Source organism: Gymnogyps californianus, chromosome 3 (assembly GCF_018139145.2).
Source record: "Gymnogyps californianus isolate 813 chromosome 3, ASM1813914v2, whole genome shotgun sequence".
NCBI lineage: Eukaryota > Metazoa > Chordata > Aves > Accipitriformes > Cathartidae > Gymnogyps > Gymnogyps californianus.
Genome location: NC_059473.1, coordinates 33,569,218 through 33,591,121, shown reverse-complemented (window position 1 = coordinate 33,591,121; position 21,904 = coordinate 33,569,218). Strand labels below are relative to the sequence as shown.

Genomic DNA, 21,904 nt, shown 5'->3' with positions numbered 1-21,904 from the left:
TTTGTGTGTCTAATTGTTAAGCAACAAATATATATTTAATATAATAAAGCCATAATAGGTTTTTGAGTTATAGTAGTTGCAGAAAGAGAAAAGAAGAAAAAAAAAAAAAAAGGAAAAAAGAGAAATTTAAAGCCAACTGCCTTCCCTCCACACCCCCGATATGTCCTGACTGAATGGAGGATACTGTGCATCAGGCATCAGAGAAAATATTTTCCTCACTAGAGTATCTTGGCAGCTTGGGGTTTGGGTAAGGAAAGGGAAAGAGAAGCCAACTATGCAACTAATGGTTTTACCAATGAGTAAGAAACTTTTTTCCCCCCAATTACCTTTCATGTCTAGATATATGAGGTGTATACATGTAATGATTTATTAAATTTTTCTGTTTGAGTTCTCCAAAACCTTCATATTAACCTATATATTCTTGAGACTAAAATATTTCACCTCTCTTCCCAGCCTTCACTTCCAAAGACAGCTGCACTACTGCTAAGAAAATCTTGCAATGCCACGATGCTCACTTTGGTAGCCAGAGACACAACGTGGCAGAGCTGCAGAAAGATGAGAGAATACACATAAGGTTAAGTGATTTCATCAAAACAGCAGAAAGAGCAGCTATTCCAATGTCATCTTTAGGAGGGCTGCTATACACGTGTCTCTGCACAGAGAAACCAAAGTTCATTGCTTCGGGGGGGGGGGGGGGAGAAATCCTTTGAGGATTAGAACAGAAAAAGACACAGCCTAGAATACAAAACAGCAGCACCCGATTCGGACACACATATTTCTGCCAGCCACTTGGCACCTGGCACATTTAGTACATAATCGGCTCAAGGCAAGAGTTCTCAGGGAAGGATGGTAGTAACTATCCACCCCTCTACAGCAGTTCAAAGTCACCAGAAAAGCATACGCTTGTGGTTCCTGCCATCCTTTTTTTCACCCTCATCTCTAGTGTAATGACAGGCTTATCCTGATTGCTCACTTGGGCTCTGAGTTCCCAGCTGACTGACACACGCTGGCACATGACCAGGGCCAGCACACAGGGCCAAGCGAACAAGCCTTTCAGGCTGCCTTAGCCACTTGACAGTCTCTGCAGGACTATGCTAAACAGCAGGGCTTAGGATAACTGACCTTTCATTTCCCTCTCAGCATTATCTGCGTTCACAATATGAATTTCATGTTTGTCAGGACAAGAACCATGCCAGATATAAAAAGAAATCTTTTAGCTGAGTCCTGGATTTCCTCCTTCACTTCTGTGGGGAATGGTTTGCGACCTTTTTTTGTGGAAAGAAAAATAAGACAAGTGAACCACATTGTCTCGGTCTAACAGGCAACACCCTTGTGTCTTGCTAACCTGTGAAAGTTTTACTGTCCTTTACTGACCTATGCAGAGAGTTGAGCTGGAAGGTGGTAAGGACAAGAGATGCAGGACATGAGTCAGCAGCACCTGCATTAGAGAAGGATGGTGGGATTTAATAAACTCCACATTTATTAAATAGGACATCAGTTGACTACACAAGTCTGATTCTGGATCAACTGAGCATATAGGAGTGAATCCGCAGTCAATTCAACTGCTGAGCACAGCACTTCTTCCCAGCTGGCCTATACTAAGAGTTGCTAGGTTCTCCAAGACTCTCGCTAATCCTAGAACTTGTACAGTCTATTTTAACAAATGTAAAATCCAAGGCAGAAACAGCTTGTTTCTAATAGCACAATGGGGTTATGGCCAGTAGCCACCTACCACAAGGCCAAAGTTGAAACTGAGGCAAAAAATAGGAAGTAGTCATTGAGGGAATAATGTTAACTTTTACTTCTAGAAGAATAAAAACCCCACAAGCCTCATGCTTGGTGTTGACAGATGTAAATAATAAACCAAATCAAAAGCATACACGAACATTAGCCGAAAAGCTAGAGAGATCAATATGGGTATACAGGATTCCTTCCCCCTTATCTATGAATTGAACTAGAACAAAAATAAAATCAAACCCTGGAAAGCAAGTGTTAGTCCCAGTGTTTACATTCCTACACAGATCAACTACAAATAGCAGGGGACAATCTTTCCCCTTGCTGTCATACACTGCATTTATAAAATGGTTGATTAAGTGTTATTGCAAGTAAAAACATATTTTGCATTTTTCAATCAACAGTTTAGTCTTAAAATACAGTTCCTATCAAAGGGCAAACTTTTGAAAATACCCACTTGGGAAAAAGAAATCCTGGCAAAATATGGGTTTACATATTTCAGGGAAGGGTTTTCTTTCCAGCAATAGCAAGATTTAATCCAGAATTAGATGGTATTTTCACACTCCTACCAATACAGCAGATAGAATGTTATCTAGTCAGTTTTCCACAGTCTTCAGAGAAAGGAGATCTTTAAGTTCACCTCAACTCTTCTTTTTAACTGCTTCAAAATATCAGTGCTTCTTTTTTTTTAAAAAAGGCAATTATAAAAGTTATTTAAATTTGCTAAAAGTAACTTTAAATGATCCACCAGTATCTTAGCATACAAAATAGAAAGGTACATATATAGGTCAAATGCACTGTAGATACCACATTTTATCCAAAAGATTATAAAACAAGATTGAACTTGCTCTGCAGAGAAGGTTTAGCTAATACTGTTGATTCTTCATTTACCCAGGCAACTTCTCGGTGTTTCATTCTATTCGTGCAACAGTGCTTCTCAATGCATAAATGAATTACAGAACCAAGACACTCTATTGCTTTCCCTTCATTACGCTTAACTTTCGTCTGTCAGCAACTTGGACCTCCATCTAAGCATACCTTTTCTTACCTAATAGAGCCTCCAGCACATGCCACTTCATACAGAGCTGTCCCTACATCTAAGCCTGATATTTAAAGAATGCACGTAAATACATGCCTGGTTTTCACTTTGCATAGTTTTGTTATATAACAGGACAGCAAACCAGACATCATTTGTGTCTGTTAATTTAGACTACAGCACACCCACAGGGCTTTTTACATGCGTCTTGGTCTTGATTTCTTAATTAGGCCATTTTGTCACAATTCTTTATTGATTTTTTTTTTTTTTTTTTTAAGTATTGGGGAAACTCCTGTTCCTAGACTTCAATGTGCCTAGCACTCTTTTTTTTTTTTTAAAGCAGCCTTGCTAGTTTTATTAGATGGAGAAAGCACAGAGTGGGATACATTGTCGTGTACTGGACTTTGAAACCAGATTCCAATGAAAGTAATTTAAGTACATGCTATGAGGAAAGCCACAGATTAGAGCTACAGATTCCTTTAAATTTACTGATTAGCCAGGAAAGCAGAACAGGCTGTCTAGTAAGAACACCTGAAGATCACAGCATTAAACAGTTAGGCATACAAGATACTACCAAACACAGAGAAACACAGAAGTGGTCTTCAACAGAGGGAAAATACCCTTGACTAAATAACTGCATCACTCTGCTGTAAAGAAAACCTGTGTATGTCCTTCGAAGAACATGACTGAGCTTGAAGAGGAACTAAAAAGTATTCACATCTTAACCCTACGCACATACTTTTACGCTGGAAAATATTCTCTATTTAGTGTAGTTCTGAGGAAGCTTCATCTGACGTTTATTTAGGTGCTCAGAACTGAGGAATAACACAGAAATATCCCAAAGCAAACTGGGACTGCTCAACAGCGAGCTCTAAGATATCTCTGCGAAAGAGACAGTTTGTTAGATAAGCCAATGAATTCCTATTTGTACATGAAGTTGTATCAGGTTAGCTGTTCTTTTTAAAATTCACACTACCCAATCCCAGAATAACCTGTATGTACAGAGAGGATTTAAACAAGAGCATCCTTGCTATGGGTTAGTGTACTACTGCATACAGACTCCAGGACTTTCCAAAAATGTTGTGAGCGAAGTTTTTCAACAGCACTTGCATTTGGATGCAATGCCATCATAAATAAAACTGAAGAGATAATACTGTCACAGGTCCCTACCTTTTTATTAGGCTAGTGGCCTACAAATCCATCCTGACCTTGCAGAAGAGATCTTCTAACTATTCTGCTAAGCGGAAAGGAGTTTTCCCCCCACCTTCTCCCAAGCACTGACGACAGCACTTTTTTCCCCCCCTCTGGCATCATTATTTTAACACACCACCAATTATGTTAAACAATGAAGGAAGTTCTTTGGTGGACTGTCTCAAAAGGAACAGAGTGAAAACTTAAATAAGTCTGGGCTTCAGTTTTTTTCTCCTGGGTTTTGTTTTACCTTTTTGCAAATGCAATGTGTGTGGGGGAACAATATTAAAAAGATAAATTTGTAACAGGGACCAAGCATCAAACTTTCTTAATCCGTAACTGCTGACACTGGCAACCCAGCGAACAGAAGAAATAATTGGTTTAACCTGCAAAGGGTATTCTCGCTAAAGACAGTACTACAGGCACAAGCATCTCTTCTTGCCACTGTGTTCTCTTACTCTATGTGCTTCCTAGTTGGCAAAAAGAATGAGGGTGGAGAATACACATTTGTCACAGATAGAAACACTTGTTATTTCATTCTTTCAAGTCCTCATTTGTTTTCTTGTTTTTCGATTACAATTTAACCAGACTAAGTGATCCTTTAAAAAGGCAATCTGTTAATTAACCCATATTGGGCAGAACAAATCATGCTCTTCAAGCATAATCTCAATTTATTAACCAGAAATAGCTCTAATCAGTCAGAGACAAGATGGCGGGGAAGGTTTTTACATGCAAAATTAGAAGATACATGCTCTACCCTGGTTTTAGCTTGTTATCTGAAGGCCACTCAATAAATCATGAATTTAGAGGAGATGTAAAGAACCATCTTTGTACTTGCTTGAACCTGAAAGACTCATAAAAATTTAATTGTGGCTAATATTTATGAGCCTAGAGGCCTCAGGACACAGTCCAGTGGAAACAATTTATGAGTCTACAGTCAAATTAATTCCACATTATTGTTTGGAAATAGAGAAGGTAAATAGTTGTGCCAGCTATTCCCTGCTTGGAAAGGTGATCAAAATTAGACAAAGCATGAGCAGGATGAAACAGGATACAGAAGTAGTGAGGATAAATATCTTGGGCACTTCTATAGTGCCAGCATTAGATATATTGAATACTCTTCTTTCCTCCCTCCCCCTGCCTCCTCCCTCCCCCCCCACTGAAACCAGACATTCATGTGCTGACCATATTAGTAGTTCACACAAATGTAAATGCTGATTACTGCAATGAATTCTGCTCTACCTACAGCAAGTACTTAGGGTTGCTTCTACTTGGAGAAACAGTCTTAGTATTGCTGTAATGTACTGCAAGATTACCTACTCAATCAGCACTGGTAACTACCACCATTACCTCTTCATTCCCACCAGGGTGAACACAAGCTTCACAAAATGTATTGACATTTTTGAGTTTTGCATGGAAAGTTACAGCTGAGTAATAAACCTAATTGAGAGAGCTTGCCTGAGGACATGATGCTTCCCAAGATGTAAGTGCACTCTTTTTTGGTTTGGTGTGGGTTTTTTTTTTTTTCTGTCCCTTGGCATGGAGAACAAGGGCTGAGAGTTTTAAAGTTAATGGAAAATATCCTGGGAAATAATCACCATTGACATGAGGAGAGAATTATCTCCTGTGGGACAAACAAGTGGGCGGGGAACAAATGTACCACTTAACCCTCCTAGCTTCCCAACTTCTGCAGTATCTGAAAATTAATAGAAAAACAGTAGTTCCAGGAAAGGATGTTGATTTAACAACAGAAAATGCCTGCCTGTAGAAAAGAACCACTGGAAAACCATTTGACTTAGTTGAATTATATCCTTCCACAAGAGAGAGCAGACTGGCAAAACACAGCTTAAAATTTATCTAGTTTCCGTATCAGTCTATCCTATGAACTGAATCTCTCCTTCAATTAGCCTGAAGTAAGAGGAGAGTTCCAGAACTTCCATATCTTGAAATTGGACCTTATTGCCCTTGAAAGCAATATAGATTTTGTCATCAATTTTATTTAGAGAAGATAAGGTCTTATACAGGTAGCGCATGGGTTGTGATAAGCCCCAGCAGTGCTGTAAGCTTAAAAAAAGTAATGACAGAGCAATCAGCTGGCACACTAGCTGTATCTTTGAGTCATTTACTGGCATCATTTCAGTCATTAGCAAGTATGGCACCAGACCTTTCATTCATATTACCCACGTACTTGGGCACCCTGTAAATCTGGTGATATTATAGACTTTGACATGCCTTCAACATACAAACACCTTTTTCAAACATTTATTGCTCAGCTGATTTGAGAGGTCTGCAAACAGTCCTGGCCAATTGTACACTAAATCATTACTGCTTTAGTTTCAAGGGTAACGTATCTTGATGAAGAACCATGTTTCAAAAATTGGGTATTTTTAAAGTCAGCTTTAAGATGTCCTAGTCACCTACTGCACTTTATTCTGCCTCTCCTTTCCCATTCTCTGACATAAAAGCACTATCATAACCTACAGCAGTAAATGCAAGGGGAATACATTTTTTTTGTTACATCTCATCAGTCCAGTCATACCGTTTAGGCATCTCAACAACAGAAGCTCATCAATAAAAACTTCAAGGAACAGCTAGATGCTTGAAATCCCTTTCCTGATATCATGCTGTCATTCTGCAAAGCACTGGTGAAACTTAGCTGGCAAGATTTCTACAATTCTGGTCATCTGCCTTCAAGAAATGGGAACAAATGCAGACAAGGACTAGAAGAATGAGGAGACTATTATGGGTCAGCCAAAGCAATTTGTACTGCAAAAAACAAAGGCTGAGAGGGGATAGCATTGCTTTCTTTTGTACTGCCTCAGAAACTACAATGCAAGACCACAAACAAAAGCTATTTAAACCAAAACCCAGTGTCGGTATAAGAACAAAACAAAAAAACCTAAGCATGAGTGAAATTAAGCTGTAAATTAAAACAGGTTCTCAACCTATGCAATAGTTTTTAATCAAAACATTCAGCATGGTAGTGTAGATGAACCTCCCTGTCTAAACCAAGATGCAGCTTAACAGTGATTGGTTTAGTTTAATGTAAATATTTCTTTACAGGTAAGATTTTGGATCTGAAATCCTTATTACAATTATAATGCATTGGGGAGCATATTATTACTACAGTAAAATCCTCTTAGTAAGAGAGAAGGAGTTCTTCAGACAGAAGTTGTGAGAATGGTGAAATTGTTTACTCTTTCTGTGGCACCATTCAAAGGTATGCAGGAGTTCTTCCTCAAGGATTGACACGATGCAGAGTAGACGAGAGATAAATGCTAAAGAGTAAAACAAGTTACTTGGAAAGAAACAACTGTACTGATAAATAGAACACCAAAACTTTTGCAGCACCAGCTTGATTTATATTTTTTCCTGGCAGACTTCTAACAAGAGTTTAAAAAGGTCTTTCAACAAGGCTCAAGCATCATAAAATACATGTCATTTCCTTTACTGAGGACACTAGTGGTTCTACAAAGTGGACACATTGCCCTACTGATTTTGTGAAGCCTCGTCTTAAGGCCACATTTAAGAGAAGTACAAGTCAAGATTAGTGATTTTGTAATGATAGTTTGCACTCGTACTGTACAAAGTGCTGTTCTACTGAAGGTTTACAGATGGCTGTTACGTCTACAGCTACAGACATAACACAAGAGCTATCCTCTTCAGATTAACCAAGTTTTGCATGAAAATATTCCAGCTGATAATGGAAACAGAACACTAATCAAGGATTGCAGCAGAAACACTACACAACTGGAGGGAGGGAAGTGAAGAAGGGTATGTCTTTGTTCTTTTGTTTTGTAAAAAGCAAAGCAAGAGTTACATTTATTCTTGCAGCTTTCCATCATAAACCTCTATTTTACAAAATAGTATTTTGAAAATAGGCAGTTTGAGACATTCTCTGTCAAAAGACACATAAGCGTTTTCTAAAAAGTCCTCACATTTTGTACATGTGTATCTGTGGAAACCTGTTGTACTCTGCCCAGCTGGGATTTGGATAATGCTTATTGATTTCATGGTCTGCAACAAGTTCTGTGTTTTGCCTTTTTCTCCATCCTCGTGGAAACTCCCCATTGCTTTCCCAAAATACCTCTACTGAAAGGAATGCCCCAAGTCTGAGGCTTCAGTTTTCACACAGTAAATTCAAGAATAAGGCCACAAAAGGATGTTCAGCCCAAACAAAGTTGGACCTAAGCACATGCCCCTTCTTCCTTACTAAGGCAAGTTGACGCCAAGTCAGCATTGCTCACATGACTTGACAGAAAAACTGTAAGTAGTCAGGTCTTTGGAAATATTTATTGCTGTTTCTGTACATTAAGTGTGTAATAATGAACTCTCATGGCTACATCAGCAGTATTCATTCTTAGAAATGAAAACAAGTATGCAATCAAGCCCCTAAAAGAAAGAACAGAAGAACTTAAAGCCACTGTTTGATCAGAAATCAAGCAGTCATAAGCTGCTACATGGTGAATTTTGAATTTTTTTGGCAAATTGAACCATTACAGTTGAATGATTAAGTTTCCCCTCACTACCAACCCTTGCTGTCCTGCTGCTAACCTCTTTGCCATAACAACTAGCTAACAGCACACTTTATTAGTGACCTCCCAGCCCAGATGTGTGAAAAAGACAACTAAGGGTAAACAATTGTAATGAGAGAATGAATTTATTCTGCAATAAACCCCCAAGTTTTGGAATAGTTTCTATTTTAGGATGAAATGTGAAGTGAGACTTAGGTGGTAAGAGCCCATTTAAAAAAAAAAAAAATAGTTTGAACAAATGGAGCTCTACTTCCATTCTGCAGTACAAATAGGTGTTACTATTTCCTCTGGAAAAAAGGTTCTAATTTGTAGGGATATTAACCTCTTGGAGGCATGTCAATATTTTTACAGCATGCACTGTTTAAGACTTGCTTGTGTATGATGTATAGCATGGACAGTTAATTTTCCTATAAGTCATAATTCATAGGACAAACAATGTGAGGGATATTAATGGAAAGAGATCAACAAGGTTACTTCCTTTTTGTGGCTTTCTGCAGAGTTAAATAATAAGTGAAACCCATAATTCAGCAAATTAGTTAACTGGAACTATTTTGTTATTACAGAATTGAACGCTGAAGCTTACCTGGTTTTGATACTTGCAGATCCTATGCTTGAATGAACTAATGCTGCTTAACTTTATTTGTCCTTTCCACTTATGTGCAATGGATGTAAACACCAACAGTTTTGAAAAGGCAGCTGGCTTCTTTGACAGATCATGACTACAGAATTTAACAGTTGATATGGATTTTTCCCCCTATTAATTTCAGGACTAGATTCCAGTTTAATGAACTGGTTAATAAACTATTTTGATGAAAAGCATATTCAGTGCTTTACCAGCATTCCCTTGCTCTTGTGATTAATGCAATTATAGAACTGTTTCCTTTTCACTTTCCCAAGTTCCACATAGACATGTTTTGAAGACAAATTAACTAAAGGTTACTGCTGCATGAGAACTGCAGCTGTTCTGCAGATGCTGAGTGTCCCAACTTTTCTTTGGTCTACGATTACTCTCATTCAGAAATAAAACCTATCAGACAATTTCATAGCTTTCATTAATACAGCTTAATTTTGAGGGCTTCTGTGCCAATATGCTTATAACACACTTTTCCTTGGTTGGAAGAAAAAAGTATTTCAACAACTTTTACATTGCATCAGCTGAAATTAAGAGGTTGGAATAATCTATAATAGCAGATTAGGCTTCCTTCCTATCTGAATACATACATGGTGACTAATGTAGCCAACTCCCCTTTAAAAGAGCTTTGGAAAATGCTGTTGTCCCCATTTTAGAGATAAGAAAGTGGAAGCAGAAGAGTCAAGAGTTTAATCAAGCCCTCACACCAGTTGGTGACCTATGTCAGGCAGAGTTAGAACCAGACAGTGTTTACACGAGACTATTGCAACAGAGTTGGTACCAGTTGCATAAGCAGATGCTAACGCATGCAGCAGTCTGACTTTCCGAAATAATATATTTCAGTTTATCTGCAATTGATTTAAGTAGATTTAAATTAAACCAGAACAACCCTAGTGTCAATAAAAACAGTTTACTGAGATTAATTTACTAGATGGGGAGGGGTTGGACCATATCATTGAAGTGTTGCAGTTTTTTTTTCCCCTTATTCAAACAAGGCCTCAAGACCTGGAGCAGTAACCCAGCAATCTGGTTAATCTTTGCAGATTTTCACCCACCCATAAAATGGTATAAACTGGAATATTTGGACAGAAAAGCCTTGATATTACACAGAAGTAAAAGAGGAAGCTGAGTTTAAAATTAAGCTTCCCCCCCCCCCCCATGCTTTCAGTGTATAAGAATACTTCATTAGGACAAGTCAAAACACAGGTGATCCAAGCTTGACAACCTTGCTTACAGAGGCCTAAATAAGCTTTTCAACTCAGTGAATGAATTGCAGCATAAAGTAACATTGCATTAAGAAGCATATTATGCTCTCTCTCATTTATAGCCATGCATAAAAACATGCTTCAGATTAAGAAATTTACAGAAAGTCACTTTGTTAGAACACCTTAAAAACTGTTTGGAGTTTGTTTCTTAGTAGCTAGGACCAAAATGTTATAGGCTTTTGGTTTCACAAGCATTTTTGTATTTCATCCCCAAATTTCAATACAACTTTAAAGGTCTTGCTTCTCTGAAGACAAACTAGAAGCTGCTGCCGAAGTGTGCTAGTAGCGTCACACATCTCATTTCCTATTTAACAACGTATCTTAAGGAGAAACAAGTCTGGAAAAAAAAAAAAAAAAAGGCAGGTCCTGGTAAAACAACTGTTACTTGTCTGACAGATCAGTGAGCTTACACATGCTAGAATAAAAATCTTATTTGTCCCAACAGTGTCAAATCAATGAAACAAAACTAAAAGTGATCAGGCTTGGGTGGAGCAGAGTACTAAGTGTAACAACATTTTTAATCAAGGAGACTTTTGAACTACAGAACAGGAGCAAGAAAGAGTCACACTGTTGTCTATTAACTCTTTGGGGCAGAACCTTTACTAACTCACCTTGTTAAGCCAAACAAACAACAAAGTTTCCAGGGTCAACCAAAACCTTTACATAACCTCAACCCCACTAGTCTCTCTCCCTGTATTGGTCCATCTGACAGCAGGTCGAGGAGGAGGCAAGGCAAGGCAGGCTTCCAATGTCCACATGGACAGGATGCTTTGTATGAATAGCAAGGTGATGGGTTTATGTTAAGAGGAGTAACAAGGGGGAAAAACGTGCCACAGAAACGCTATTTGGTTTGAGATTCCTATTACTATGTATTTAGCTTTGTCCAGGGCTTAACCTGAAACAAAATTTTGTTATGTTACTATAAATCCCTTCAGCACTAGATTAGCTCAAGATTGATCTTTGAGGATGATTGGGGAAGGAGAGGAGGCTGCTCTGGACAAGTGTTTTCAAATATAGATACAGAGATCTGCCAGCACAGTTATGGCAGAATAGAAAGAAGTGCGATCAGTAACTAAGACAAGCATGCTGGGTAACAGTCTCATCTAGACACTCCCAGACCTATAATAGCATAACTTGCCTAGTCTATCTTGCTTCTTCTGCTGGGTGAGTGAATGAGACTGGTAATAGCATCAGTTTGCTGGTAAGAGCTGCCTATGCATTAGAATATTTCTTAAACACAGTTGTGTCAGCATACACACAAACCCCATTTTTGCAGGAATAGTATAACGTTGAAAAACACACACACACACACACACCATGTACACTGGAACACTATCTTCTGCTACTTTATTATGTTTAGCACTATATTACTAAGTACACAGAAGGGGCTTTCTTCCCAAGAGAACTTCCAATCAATAACTTTGGCAAAAAGCAGAGCAGATACTGCTTCAATAATCTTTTCAGTCCCATATCACATTTAGTTCCTGGACAAAAACCAATGGTAAACAAGTCATTGCATATATCCTGTAGAAAGTGTTTTGAATAAGTGGAAAAGCAAGTTTAGTCAACTGAAAAATCTTTCAACTTTAAGACTACCAAACTGTGCACACTACCAGATTCATAAAGTTTCCCATATATTTGCAGGTCACTCCTAAACATCTAACACAAGACAAGTTGAAGGCAAAGAGTAATGTACAGCATTGACATGTGGTAGGTAATTAACAGACTCTGTGCTCTGTCACTTCTCAACTGTCCCACCCCTGAGGGTGTATGAAAGCCAAACCACTTTGCTATCTTCTTGCTAATGTATTAAAAAGAAGAGGGATCAGCTGGCAGAAGCACTATAGTTGCTGCCTTCTGTTTGTTACACTCTTTTCCTTCCTAGCCTGGATTTCTTGCAACTGACATCTCTAACCATTCAGCAGGCATCTATTACCTTCTAAGAAGCTGAGACAGAGGAAGCACTCGCACATTGCTAAGTAGAGAACCCTCAAGCTTAAAAGCTGCTCAGCATACAAGAAGCTCAGAGAGTCATCAAAACCAGAGAAAAGCTGCAGTTACCTCAAATAAGTGAGACTGTTTTCCTAGGAAAGATGCACAGAATTCAGCTGAAAGCACCTAGTCAATGCCTAGTGTGAAACCACTTTATTGCAGTGTTTCTCTGCTAGGAAACAACAACAACAAGCAGCCAGCTGTGGAGACATCTGTCCAAATAACCAACTGTCTAATTGTAGCAGAGCTGAGCAAGCATTCTTAAAACACATGCAAATAAAGCCAAGGCAGTCTCAGAGTGTGAACTATATTTCATTTCTCTTAGATGTAAAAGATATGAATGCTCATTTCATTAATCCAGTTGACAGCTTTAGGACCTTGCAGATACTACATAGCAACTTCAGGAAAAGGGCAGTTATCCTACAGTCACAATCCAGCTAAGATACTACCTTGAAAACCTAGTATTACTGTAACAAATCACGTAGAGACACAATAAAGTTAGCTACTGGTTTTGCTGCTACAACAGAAGCAACTTTAAAGTTTTTCATTCTTCCTCTCCCTTCTCTTGCCTTCCACCCCAAAAGCCATAAAAAAAATTAAGTCAGAAACACGCAAGTATTATTTTAAAAGGGCAAATTGATGGTGACACAGGTGGAAAGCTTTCAGAGTGCACTGGTACCAATAAGAAAGAGTGATTTTCTAAGCATAAACTCCACTGCCCTTCAAAAACCCTTGTGCCAACAAGGCAAGCATTGATTACAGAACTGCCCTCTGTCATTCTACAGTCACGTACACACCACTTACACAGGCCTGAAGGTTGAAATTCTAACTTAACTGGCAAGTTATCATAGTTCAACTATTTAACTTGATTTTAACATATTTGCATTACAGTCTGTTGAGCTGGGTAGCAGCAACTGTAACAGCCAGGCATGTAGTAGGGTGAGGGTTCCAGCCAGATAGGTGCAAGAGAAGCCAAGGGAAAAGTCAGTACCACCAGTGAGTTTGATTAGACCCCTTCTCTTTATGCAGCTGCTTGGCTCCAAACACCTCCCCTGTTTCTTTGGTGCCTGGAGGAGACTCATCAGCCTCACTTCCCCCATAGGCCAGAACAAACATACTTACAGCTGCTGTTTCTCTAGCAAGGGACCACACGTGATTCTTGAGCAACCTTCCTCCAAAGCTTTTTTACTCCCTTGGAGTGGGTTGGGAGTAGAAAAGAGGAGCAGCAATACGAGCACTTGGAAGTCACACACAGAAGTCATCACTGATGAATTTGATATTTTAGCCAAGGCACCAAAAATACTGTATCATATCTGACTATGCTTTACACCTCAGGACCTTCACAACCCTTTGCAGAATTATTTTCAAGTTCCATTAGCTATCACTCATTAGCTGCCATTATCTGACAATCTTATGACTTAACTTTGGAGTCCAAATTAATGTCAAATAACTGACATCTTTGTTGTTAAGAAGGATCAGAGTTCAGAGACCTGTGATAGGTCCAACTGGGACTTTTTTGCACCTGTTGCAACCTCGAAGAGGCACACAGGTCTGGGTTTTGTTTCTCAGCAGCTGGAACCTGCTTACACAACATTTGTAAGACGCTGGCACAGAACAAAGTCAATTTAGTATTTGCCAGTTTGCTCAATCACGATCCACGTCCGCTGTTTAAGGCAGAAATATAGTCCTACAGATGGGCTGATCTGTAGCAATTGATCCCACAACAGGGGTTAAAAAACCAGGTCCATTACAAGAAACACTACGCATTGTTAGAAAAGGAACTCGATTTCAGATTCAACAGAGGCTATGTTATACAACCTATTTTTAGTTTCCTACTCACTTTTCATCACTTATGTTTCTTTCTCTTAAGAAAACAGTGTATGAGGTTTGAGTTCAAAACATTTCAGAAGCTCCTTTGCACCTAACAGTACCTTTGATCCACTAGAGTTCACACAACACAATGCAAAACAAAAGAAATTATAACTTCCTTACTGATTTGACTGTAAATAGAGCTGCTAGGGCAAGGCATGCCTAGGAGGGATCTCTCCTGCCTACAATTAAATTGTTGACAAGTACATAACTAACACAGTAATATCTAAGAACTCTAATATAAAGACATCATAAAATAAGATGGGTAGACACAGAAACAAACTGCCTGTCTGAAGTCCCCTGCTAAAGAACTTGATGTTTTAAAGAAAAGATCTAGTGCCACTAGAACCAGCAGTGCTGTTGAGGAACCTAAATCAGAATGAAGACAGGAAATAAAGGAAGATGAAGTTATGCCTTCAAGCCTAAGCCATCCCTTCAATAAACAGAGCTAGTAAAAATGCAGAGTGCGTACTGCATGTCATGTTTTAAGGGTTCAATCTGCCTCTAAGTGTGGCTCTCCTGAGGACGTCTGTAGCACTATAGAGAGCTTCAGGTGTGACCACAGTAGGATTTTAATTTAGATTAAGAGTGCGACTCTTCCAGTTGTCCCGTTATCACGTTTTGTTTCATACTACAGAGCAGACTCAGAGTTAAGAGCTGAACTCATGTTGGACTAAACAAAACCTAGACATACTCCATGAAGAAATTTAACTACTTGCTCATAGGCATTCAATCCATAGGATCATACAGGAGTAAGCACAAAATAAAATCCCTGCAAATACAGGCCCTGTGATCAGCAGGTCTACAGCACCGAAGCGCAAAAGCATTCTCACTTGCTCCCCTGCTAATCAGACTATTGACTGCCACTTGCAATCCAGCTTGTTTCTGGTTGTATGTTACTATGTTGATATCTACTTGCAGTACCAGCATGAAATGTGATTGCTCTGAAGGTCAACAGCATTCAGAGAAAAGCAAAACAATTCATTTTGTTTAATTAGTATTAATAGCAAAAACAACAATTTGTTTTAAAAAAGGAAATCTGTACAAAGTCATCATTACACTATCTTCACTGGCTACAGAAGGTATCTTGCAATAACCATATATACAGTATGAACCAAAGCAGGAGTTCCAAGATCTTTTAGGACAAGAAGCTGTTGATAACCTGCAAATCTTCTTGCATGCCATGGGCTCTAGAGCAGAGCTTGCCAGAATACACACCTAGTAGCAGAAGGTAACATGTCAGGTAATACAAACATTCTGTCCTAAAGGAACAGAAGGACAACATACTACAAGCACTCAAGGATTAAGTCCATAGCAGGAAAAAGGAAAAACCCACAGCAGGAAAATTATAATTTCTGATCGATTGCTATTGCTCCATCAGCAGAGAGAGTTGCAGTGTATGCACTATCAGCTTTGTTTAACTGTGTTCCAAGAAAGTTTAAACAATGTAATGGTTAAACAGGGAAAAAGGGGAAAAAAACAAAAAAAAAAACCAAAACAAACCAAACCAAGAGAAAAGCATGCGTCCTTACATTTGATTTTGCACGTAGAAACACGCAGAGAAAAGCTGTGGACTAACATAGTATTGCCTGTCCTCAATTTTCTTCTCCTAATGCTGCAGTGGCAACATCCATAACTCATAGTCTGAGATGCCACAGAGAACTGTGGACAGTGGTCCTACACTTTCAATTCAGTTCACCCCTGCTGAACTTAGAGGGTGCATAATTCAAGATATACATTTGAAAAATGTAGCAATACCTATATCTCAGACATAAGCCTTAATTTACACCGTCAAGTTTTTATACAAGAGGTATTAGATGTAGTTGTTAATAACTTTGCAGTTAAAGACTTTCCATCAGCAGTCACTTGTCTTTGTCTGATAGCTGCTCAGCTTTACTTTGTTCAGCCCATGCAAAAGTCTTAGTCTTCAAAGGGACAGCTCATCTGGCATTCCAGCTAAGGAATTCAGTCTCCTATTTGTCTCCCCCACCTTCAATACCTTAGATGGAAGGGATCAGGAAATTAAAGACCAAACAAACCGTAGTAGTCTAGAATCTCATTTATGCACCTCCTGAAGAACACAGGGGAAGGGAAAGATTACAAAAAATATGCCCCTAATAACTTTACATTGGAAAACAAAACACTCTACAAAGCGTAAGCAAAAGCCATAATCTCTTTACTAAACGTTGAACTAACGAAAAGCATTTAAAACCTAGCTCAAGTTTTTAAGAAAACTATAGTTTGCAGACTCTCTCAAGAGTATTGCACATAGATTTAAACCTTGAGGTAGCACCTTGGAAGTAAAGCATTGTGGGAAACAGTGCTCAGAATCAGAGACTATTTTTAAAGTTTCATAATAAAACTGACTAACTCCAAGAATAAACAAATCTAGAAGCAGCTTCAGCATACTCAAACACAAACCAAAATCCTGTAAATGCACCTGTCAGTATTTGTGAGTGGAAAAGACATCCTGGCTTTAAAAAAAACAGAGAGGAGAAACTACTATTAAGCCACTTGACTGTTATTTCCTTTAGCGTAAACCTCCTGTGTGCCATGTATATCCCAGCAGAAGCTCTCCTTAAAAGTCTTCTAAATGTTTGTTCACAGCACTGGGCTTTAAGTCTAAACATTTAGGTTTCTAAAGTTATCTCTCAGGCCTGTTTAGAGTCCTGTATGCTTTTCAAATAAAGACCTCAATTATTTGTTCTCATACTCAGTATGTTTGTCTGCTTCTCCTAGATGGAGCCAGCAGTTTCTCTTTTCATTTTATTGCTCTGTTTTGAAAGTAACCGTTTTCACTCATCTTCATGTTCTTCCCTTTCTTTTCACCAGTCTTGATGTTTATCAATGGGAAGCATTTAATTTTTTTATGACTGTGGTGGGCCAGTAAGAGATTTCCCAGTAAATAAGATGTGGCATGTGGCCCACTGTTGGCAAACCTTTGCTCATGTGAATAGTGACATGAGGGTCAAGAGGGCTCCTCCTTGCATGAATAGCTCCTTTATCATTAAGCTGATGTTTCACAATCAGGATGGAGCAATAAAGAGTAAAAGTAAGGAACTGGAAAAGAAGGAAATGACTGAATTGGCTTACATTTGCTTCAGTCTCCAAAACTCATTCCTACAGTAGGCTAGGTGAAGGTGTCATCACTGTGGATCTCTGCCCTCTCCCCCTTCCTAAAGGGTCCCAGGACTTCGGGCCACAGCAGCAAGTGGTAAGGACAAACCATAGACTTTTATCAACAGACAGAGGTGTTACACTACTTTTAAGATTCTGCAATGCCAATAAATATGGCAGTTACATCACTATTAAAAATGTTTATTTTTGCAGATATTCCACAGTGTTATGAGACATTTCTATTCTGAGGTAATTGTACATAGTGAGGAGAGATTACAGAGTTCCTTTGTCAATACAGGGTTGTGGTTGAGTGTTTTTGGAGGCCTACATAAATTGTCACGTGAAGCATCTCAGCCACATTTTCATTTGAGCAATCAGCTTTATCCAGAAGAGCATGGGCAGGCAGCAACCAGCCTATACACTGTCCAGAGTTAGTCACCTTTAAAATCAGGGTCTACATAGCATTACTCCAAGAAGAGTTTAAGTACTTTCTTTACCTCTTATAGTTATGATAAGTAATATGCTACTTAAAATAATCAAAAGCAAATGGATTCTTCACATGAGAGACTTCTAAAAGCTGTTTTTAAACAAGTTTTTTTTTTTTAGGCATTTCTCAATTAGGATTGGGGAAAAAGGCTTTCTTTTTAGCATATCCTACAATACTCAGCTTGTGAGTTTTCTGAAAGTGTGTTAAACACATTTCAATAAACATTTATTGCAGTGTATTTCTACTGTAATGCATTGTGAAATCTTTATTACAGAATATAAACTTTAGACAGTATTTGACCTAATACAGCCCACTTAATAATCACTTAAACTGTTGGTACAGAGATACTAGTTTGTATGTGAATTGAGAATCTGTGCTGATAACCTACTTGTCTATTTAAGTGGTTAAGATCACACTACAGATCTAACTTTGTAGCCATTCCACACAGAGTTTCCATTGCACTTACAGCTAACATTAGGCTCAGATGAACACACGAGCTAACCTGGGTGGGGAACAAGGGCAGCAGAGAGATCGGTCTCTGAGTAAGTCAGTCCTTGACACCTTTCAGGCTGCTTCTGGAAACAAAATTGGTATTGTTAGTTCAACTTGAACACATTTCTTGGTGTCCTTGCATTTTACTAACGACCATTTAAAATTCTATAGTTGGTGATATTTGTTGAAGAACTTTATCCAGTGTGTTTTAAATGGGGATATTAAAAAGAATATCAGCAAAGTAATAGCAAAGCTCAATGTGGCTCTGTAGAGTCACATAAGTGTCAGTGGGGACCACAAGCAGAGTGACAGATAAGGCTCTAAGATGAAGACTGAAGGCCATTTAAAAAAAAAAAAAAAAAAGAGAGACAAGAGCAGATAAATGAGTCAAATAATGCAAAATCCCAAGAACAAGCTCAGACAGTCCATGGAAGAGGCTAGAGGAAGAGGCTTAGAGGAACAAAACGGGGGGGGGGGGGGGGGGAGGGGCGGAGAAATGCACGTTTTCAAATCAACAACATTCTGGATGTATTGTAAGATAATAAATTTGGAGGTTTAATATGAGAACAGGATGATCAGGATTTGCCGAAAGAGAACAGATGTCAGTAATGTTTTAAAGATTCCGCAGAACCCAACAGAAGCAGCATGAATAGTGGTTGAGAAAGGACAACTCCGAAGACTATTTCAGATATACTTTACAGCTTACTCGGTATGAAATCCTGATGTCTTTACACGATTCCCCCACCCCAGTTAGCTTCAGCTAGGCTAGATTTCACCCTGCCATCCTCCTCTGTAAGAAATGCCACTCCCCTTCTTCCCATCAATTCTCACATAGAAGTTGAGTAAGAACAGGAACAAAACTACAAGTCTGGAAGAAAGCAGGCAGTGAAGCTTCCAGTTACCAGTAAGAGTGAAATAAGAGCAAGGTAAGACTTACATTTTAGCTAACCTGAGGTTAAGACGACAACAGAATATCTATGAGGGATCATCAGACCAGCAAGACTGGACATGGAAAGTAAGGTATGATTGGAAGTAGTACAGAGGCAAAACTGAAATCACATGAATATAAGAATATCACCAGGAGCTAACATGCACTGAAAAGGGAAGGCCCTCCACATTGTGCTGTGGAGAGATACTCAAACCAAGTATTTTGATCTGGCCATAGTTCACCTTATACCACTTTTTTTCTCCTCACTGCTTCTGCACCCATCCCCATTCTACAGTGTGCTCTATTGTACAGTCCATTCTAATGGACTGCCCAATAATTTTTTCCATTGTAATTTTGCATTTTAAGAAAAATCTTTCTGCCACTTCAGGATTAATTGGGATAAGGATCATGGGGGAAAAAATAGCTAATGATTCCCTCATACCAACATGAGTTTCATCCTAAATTGAGCCAGAATCTAGATTCTGCATTATGTCTGCAGCAAGTTAGGCATGCCAGGCTTAATGCGCATCCCAATCCAAATAAGGGTTTTTTCTTGAGGATGTTAAAACAGGTTTGGGATATAACCTAGAGTAAGATTTCAGTAAGACTCCTGAACAGCAAAAGTATACTCAAAAAACATAGCATGTCTTTCATTTTCCAACTTCCCTTTATGGTTTCAAGCCTCCACCCACCCGTTCCACAGTATACCACAAAAACACATTTAATAGGGTACTAAGATGGTAATAACAAGGACACTACCACCAGAAAGCTCTGCTATCTGAAGCAGACAGAAAGCAGCCAGCAACTGAAGAAAGAGAATTTAACCCACAAACTTTTAGGATCAAGAACCATATCCTCTTCTAAGCTTGCACAGTATTGATTACACCAATAGAACTAATGAGCCATTTTCCCAGTCGTCTGTATTTTAGCATTTTAGTAGACTTTTAGTGAATTTAAAAATAAAATAATAATTAAAAAAATCCAAAACACAATGACCAGAAGATCTAGTCAATATAAACATTTCTGAAATAAAGTCTCAAATGACTCATTCTCACCACTGGAGTCCCACATATCTGGGTAGCCTATTTTTCATGGTTCACCATTGCTTGCCACCACGTTTTAAAGGATACCACATCCATAAAAAGGCACTAACCAAGTTTATACCGCTCTATGATTTAATACGTGCTATTGATTAATAATTAGTTTTGAAGAGGCATTCTGCCAGATGAGCGAGATAGGACGATTATCAACTCCTTATGGCTTGGAAAGAAGTCATTCTCCTAAAGTAAAACGAACAGTGCAAGAGTTGCAAGCATCCCTCCGTGCGAGTCATTCAGCCTTTCCCGCAGTTACCCCGACTGACCTCCGGGACCCGCACTCGGACCCCCAGACACGTCTCACAACGAGAGCATTCAGTACAGAGAAGGAAAAAAAAAAAAAAAAAAAAAAGAGGAGGGGAAGGAAATCAGACCAAACAGAAGAGGATCAAGACGCCTGGCTTCACCTTCCCTTCCTTATAACACAACATCCTTTGAGGCAGGAGAAACCACCCTGGGTGCTAAAACAAGAGCTGCATTCACGGCTACTGGGTTTAGCAGCAGACGGGCTTGCGGGAGCACACTCCGTGCGCGAACTCCTCCAGCCCCCCGGACCATCCAGCTAAAACCGAAATCAACCCCGAGCTCCTTTATCACTTGGGGGAGGAAAGAGAAAGAAACGCGGACCCATTTAGTCACTCTATCATTAAGGAGTTAGGAACGATTAACAGCTTTCCCCGCGCTCCCGGTCGAGGGACAGTTTTTAGGCACCGGGCTTTGTGAGGACGCGGCTACGGTCGGCTTTTCCCGGGGAGCCGACCGGCTTTCCAGCCCGGCAGCACTCCTCCCGCCCGCCCGCCCGCCGGCCCAAAGGCGCGGTATTTTCCGCTCCGGGGCGCCCGGCAGCACCTGCTGCCGCCGCCGCCCGCCGCCACCGCCCGGCCCCGGCCCCAGCAGCGCCCGTTGTACCTGCAGGATCTTGTCCAGCCCCTCTTGGCCCAGGCAAGGGAACTGCTTGAGCAGCTCCGTCTTCTGCCGCTTGTAGTCGTCGGTAGCCGAGCGCCAGTGCGGCTCCTCCAGCACCTCGAAGATCGCCGCCCCGATGGACAGGTAGAAGATGATGGCCGAGGTCAGCAAGGGGCCCCTGTCCACCATGGTGCCGGCGGGAGGGCGGGCGGGCGGAGCGCGGCGGGCGGGCCGGGGCGGCTGCCCCGCGCTGCGGCCGTGGGTGCCCGAAACCGCCCTGTCCTTCCCCTGACACCTCTGCCTTCCCCCGCCGTCCGCCGTGCCGCCTCTCCCGGCCTCTGCCGCGTTCCCTTAGCGTCTTCCACACTCCCCTCCCACTCTCTTCTTCTCCTCCGCCCTCCTTTCCTCCCTCCTCCACTCCACTCCCCCCAGCTGCCTCCTTCCCCCAGTTTTCTCCCCTCCCTCCTCAGCAGCGATTTGAATTTCGTGCCCTCCCGCTTCCTCCCCCTCACACACCCGCCCGCGCATGCGGGGCTGCCGCCGGGGGAAAGGCCGGCGGGGCGCCCCGGGGTGCTCCCGTACCCGCCGCGGGCTGGGCCGGCCCCGCCGCCCCGGTGAGGGGCG

General features: G+C 40.3%; 1 protein-coding gene across 2 annotated transcripts in view; it reads right to left on the bottom strand.

Annotated features, from left to right (window-relative positions):
- Positions 1-21,523, bottom strand: part of KCNK5 (potassium two pore domain channel subfamily K member 5) — a 36,931-nt gene extending 15,408 nt beyond the window's left edge. For both annotated transcript variants that reach the window (XR_007766174.1, XM_050893610.1), the window contains exon 1: positions 21,284-21,523. Coding sequence is in view for 1 of the 2 variants with exons in the window: in XM_050893610.1 (XP_050749567.1) it covers positions 21,284-21,469 (186 nt within the window). In the remaining variant the exon portion in view is untranslated. The remainder of the gene's footprint in view (positions 1-21,283) is intronic.
- Between the last annotated feature and the right edge of the window lie 381 nt (positions 21,524-21,904).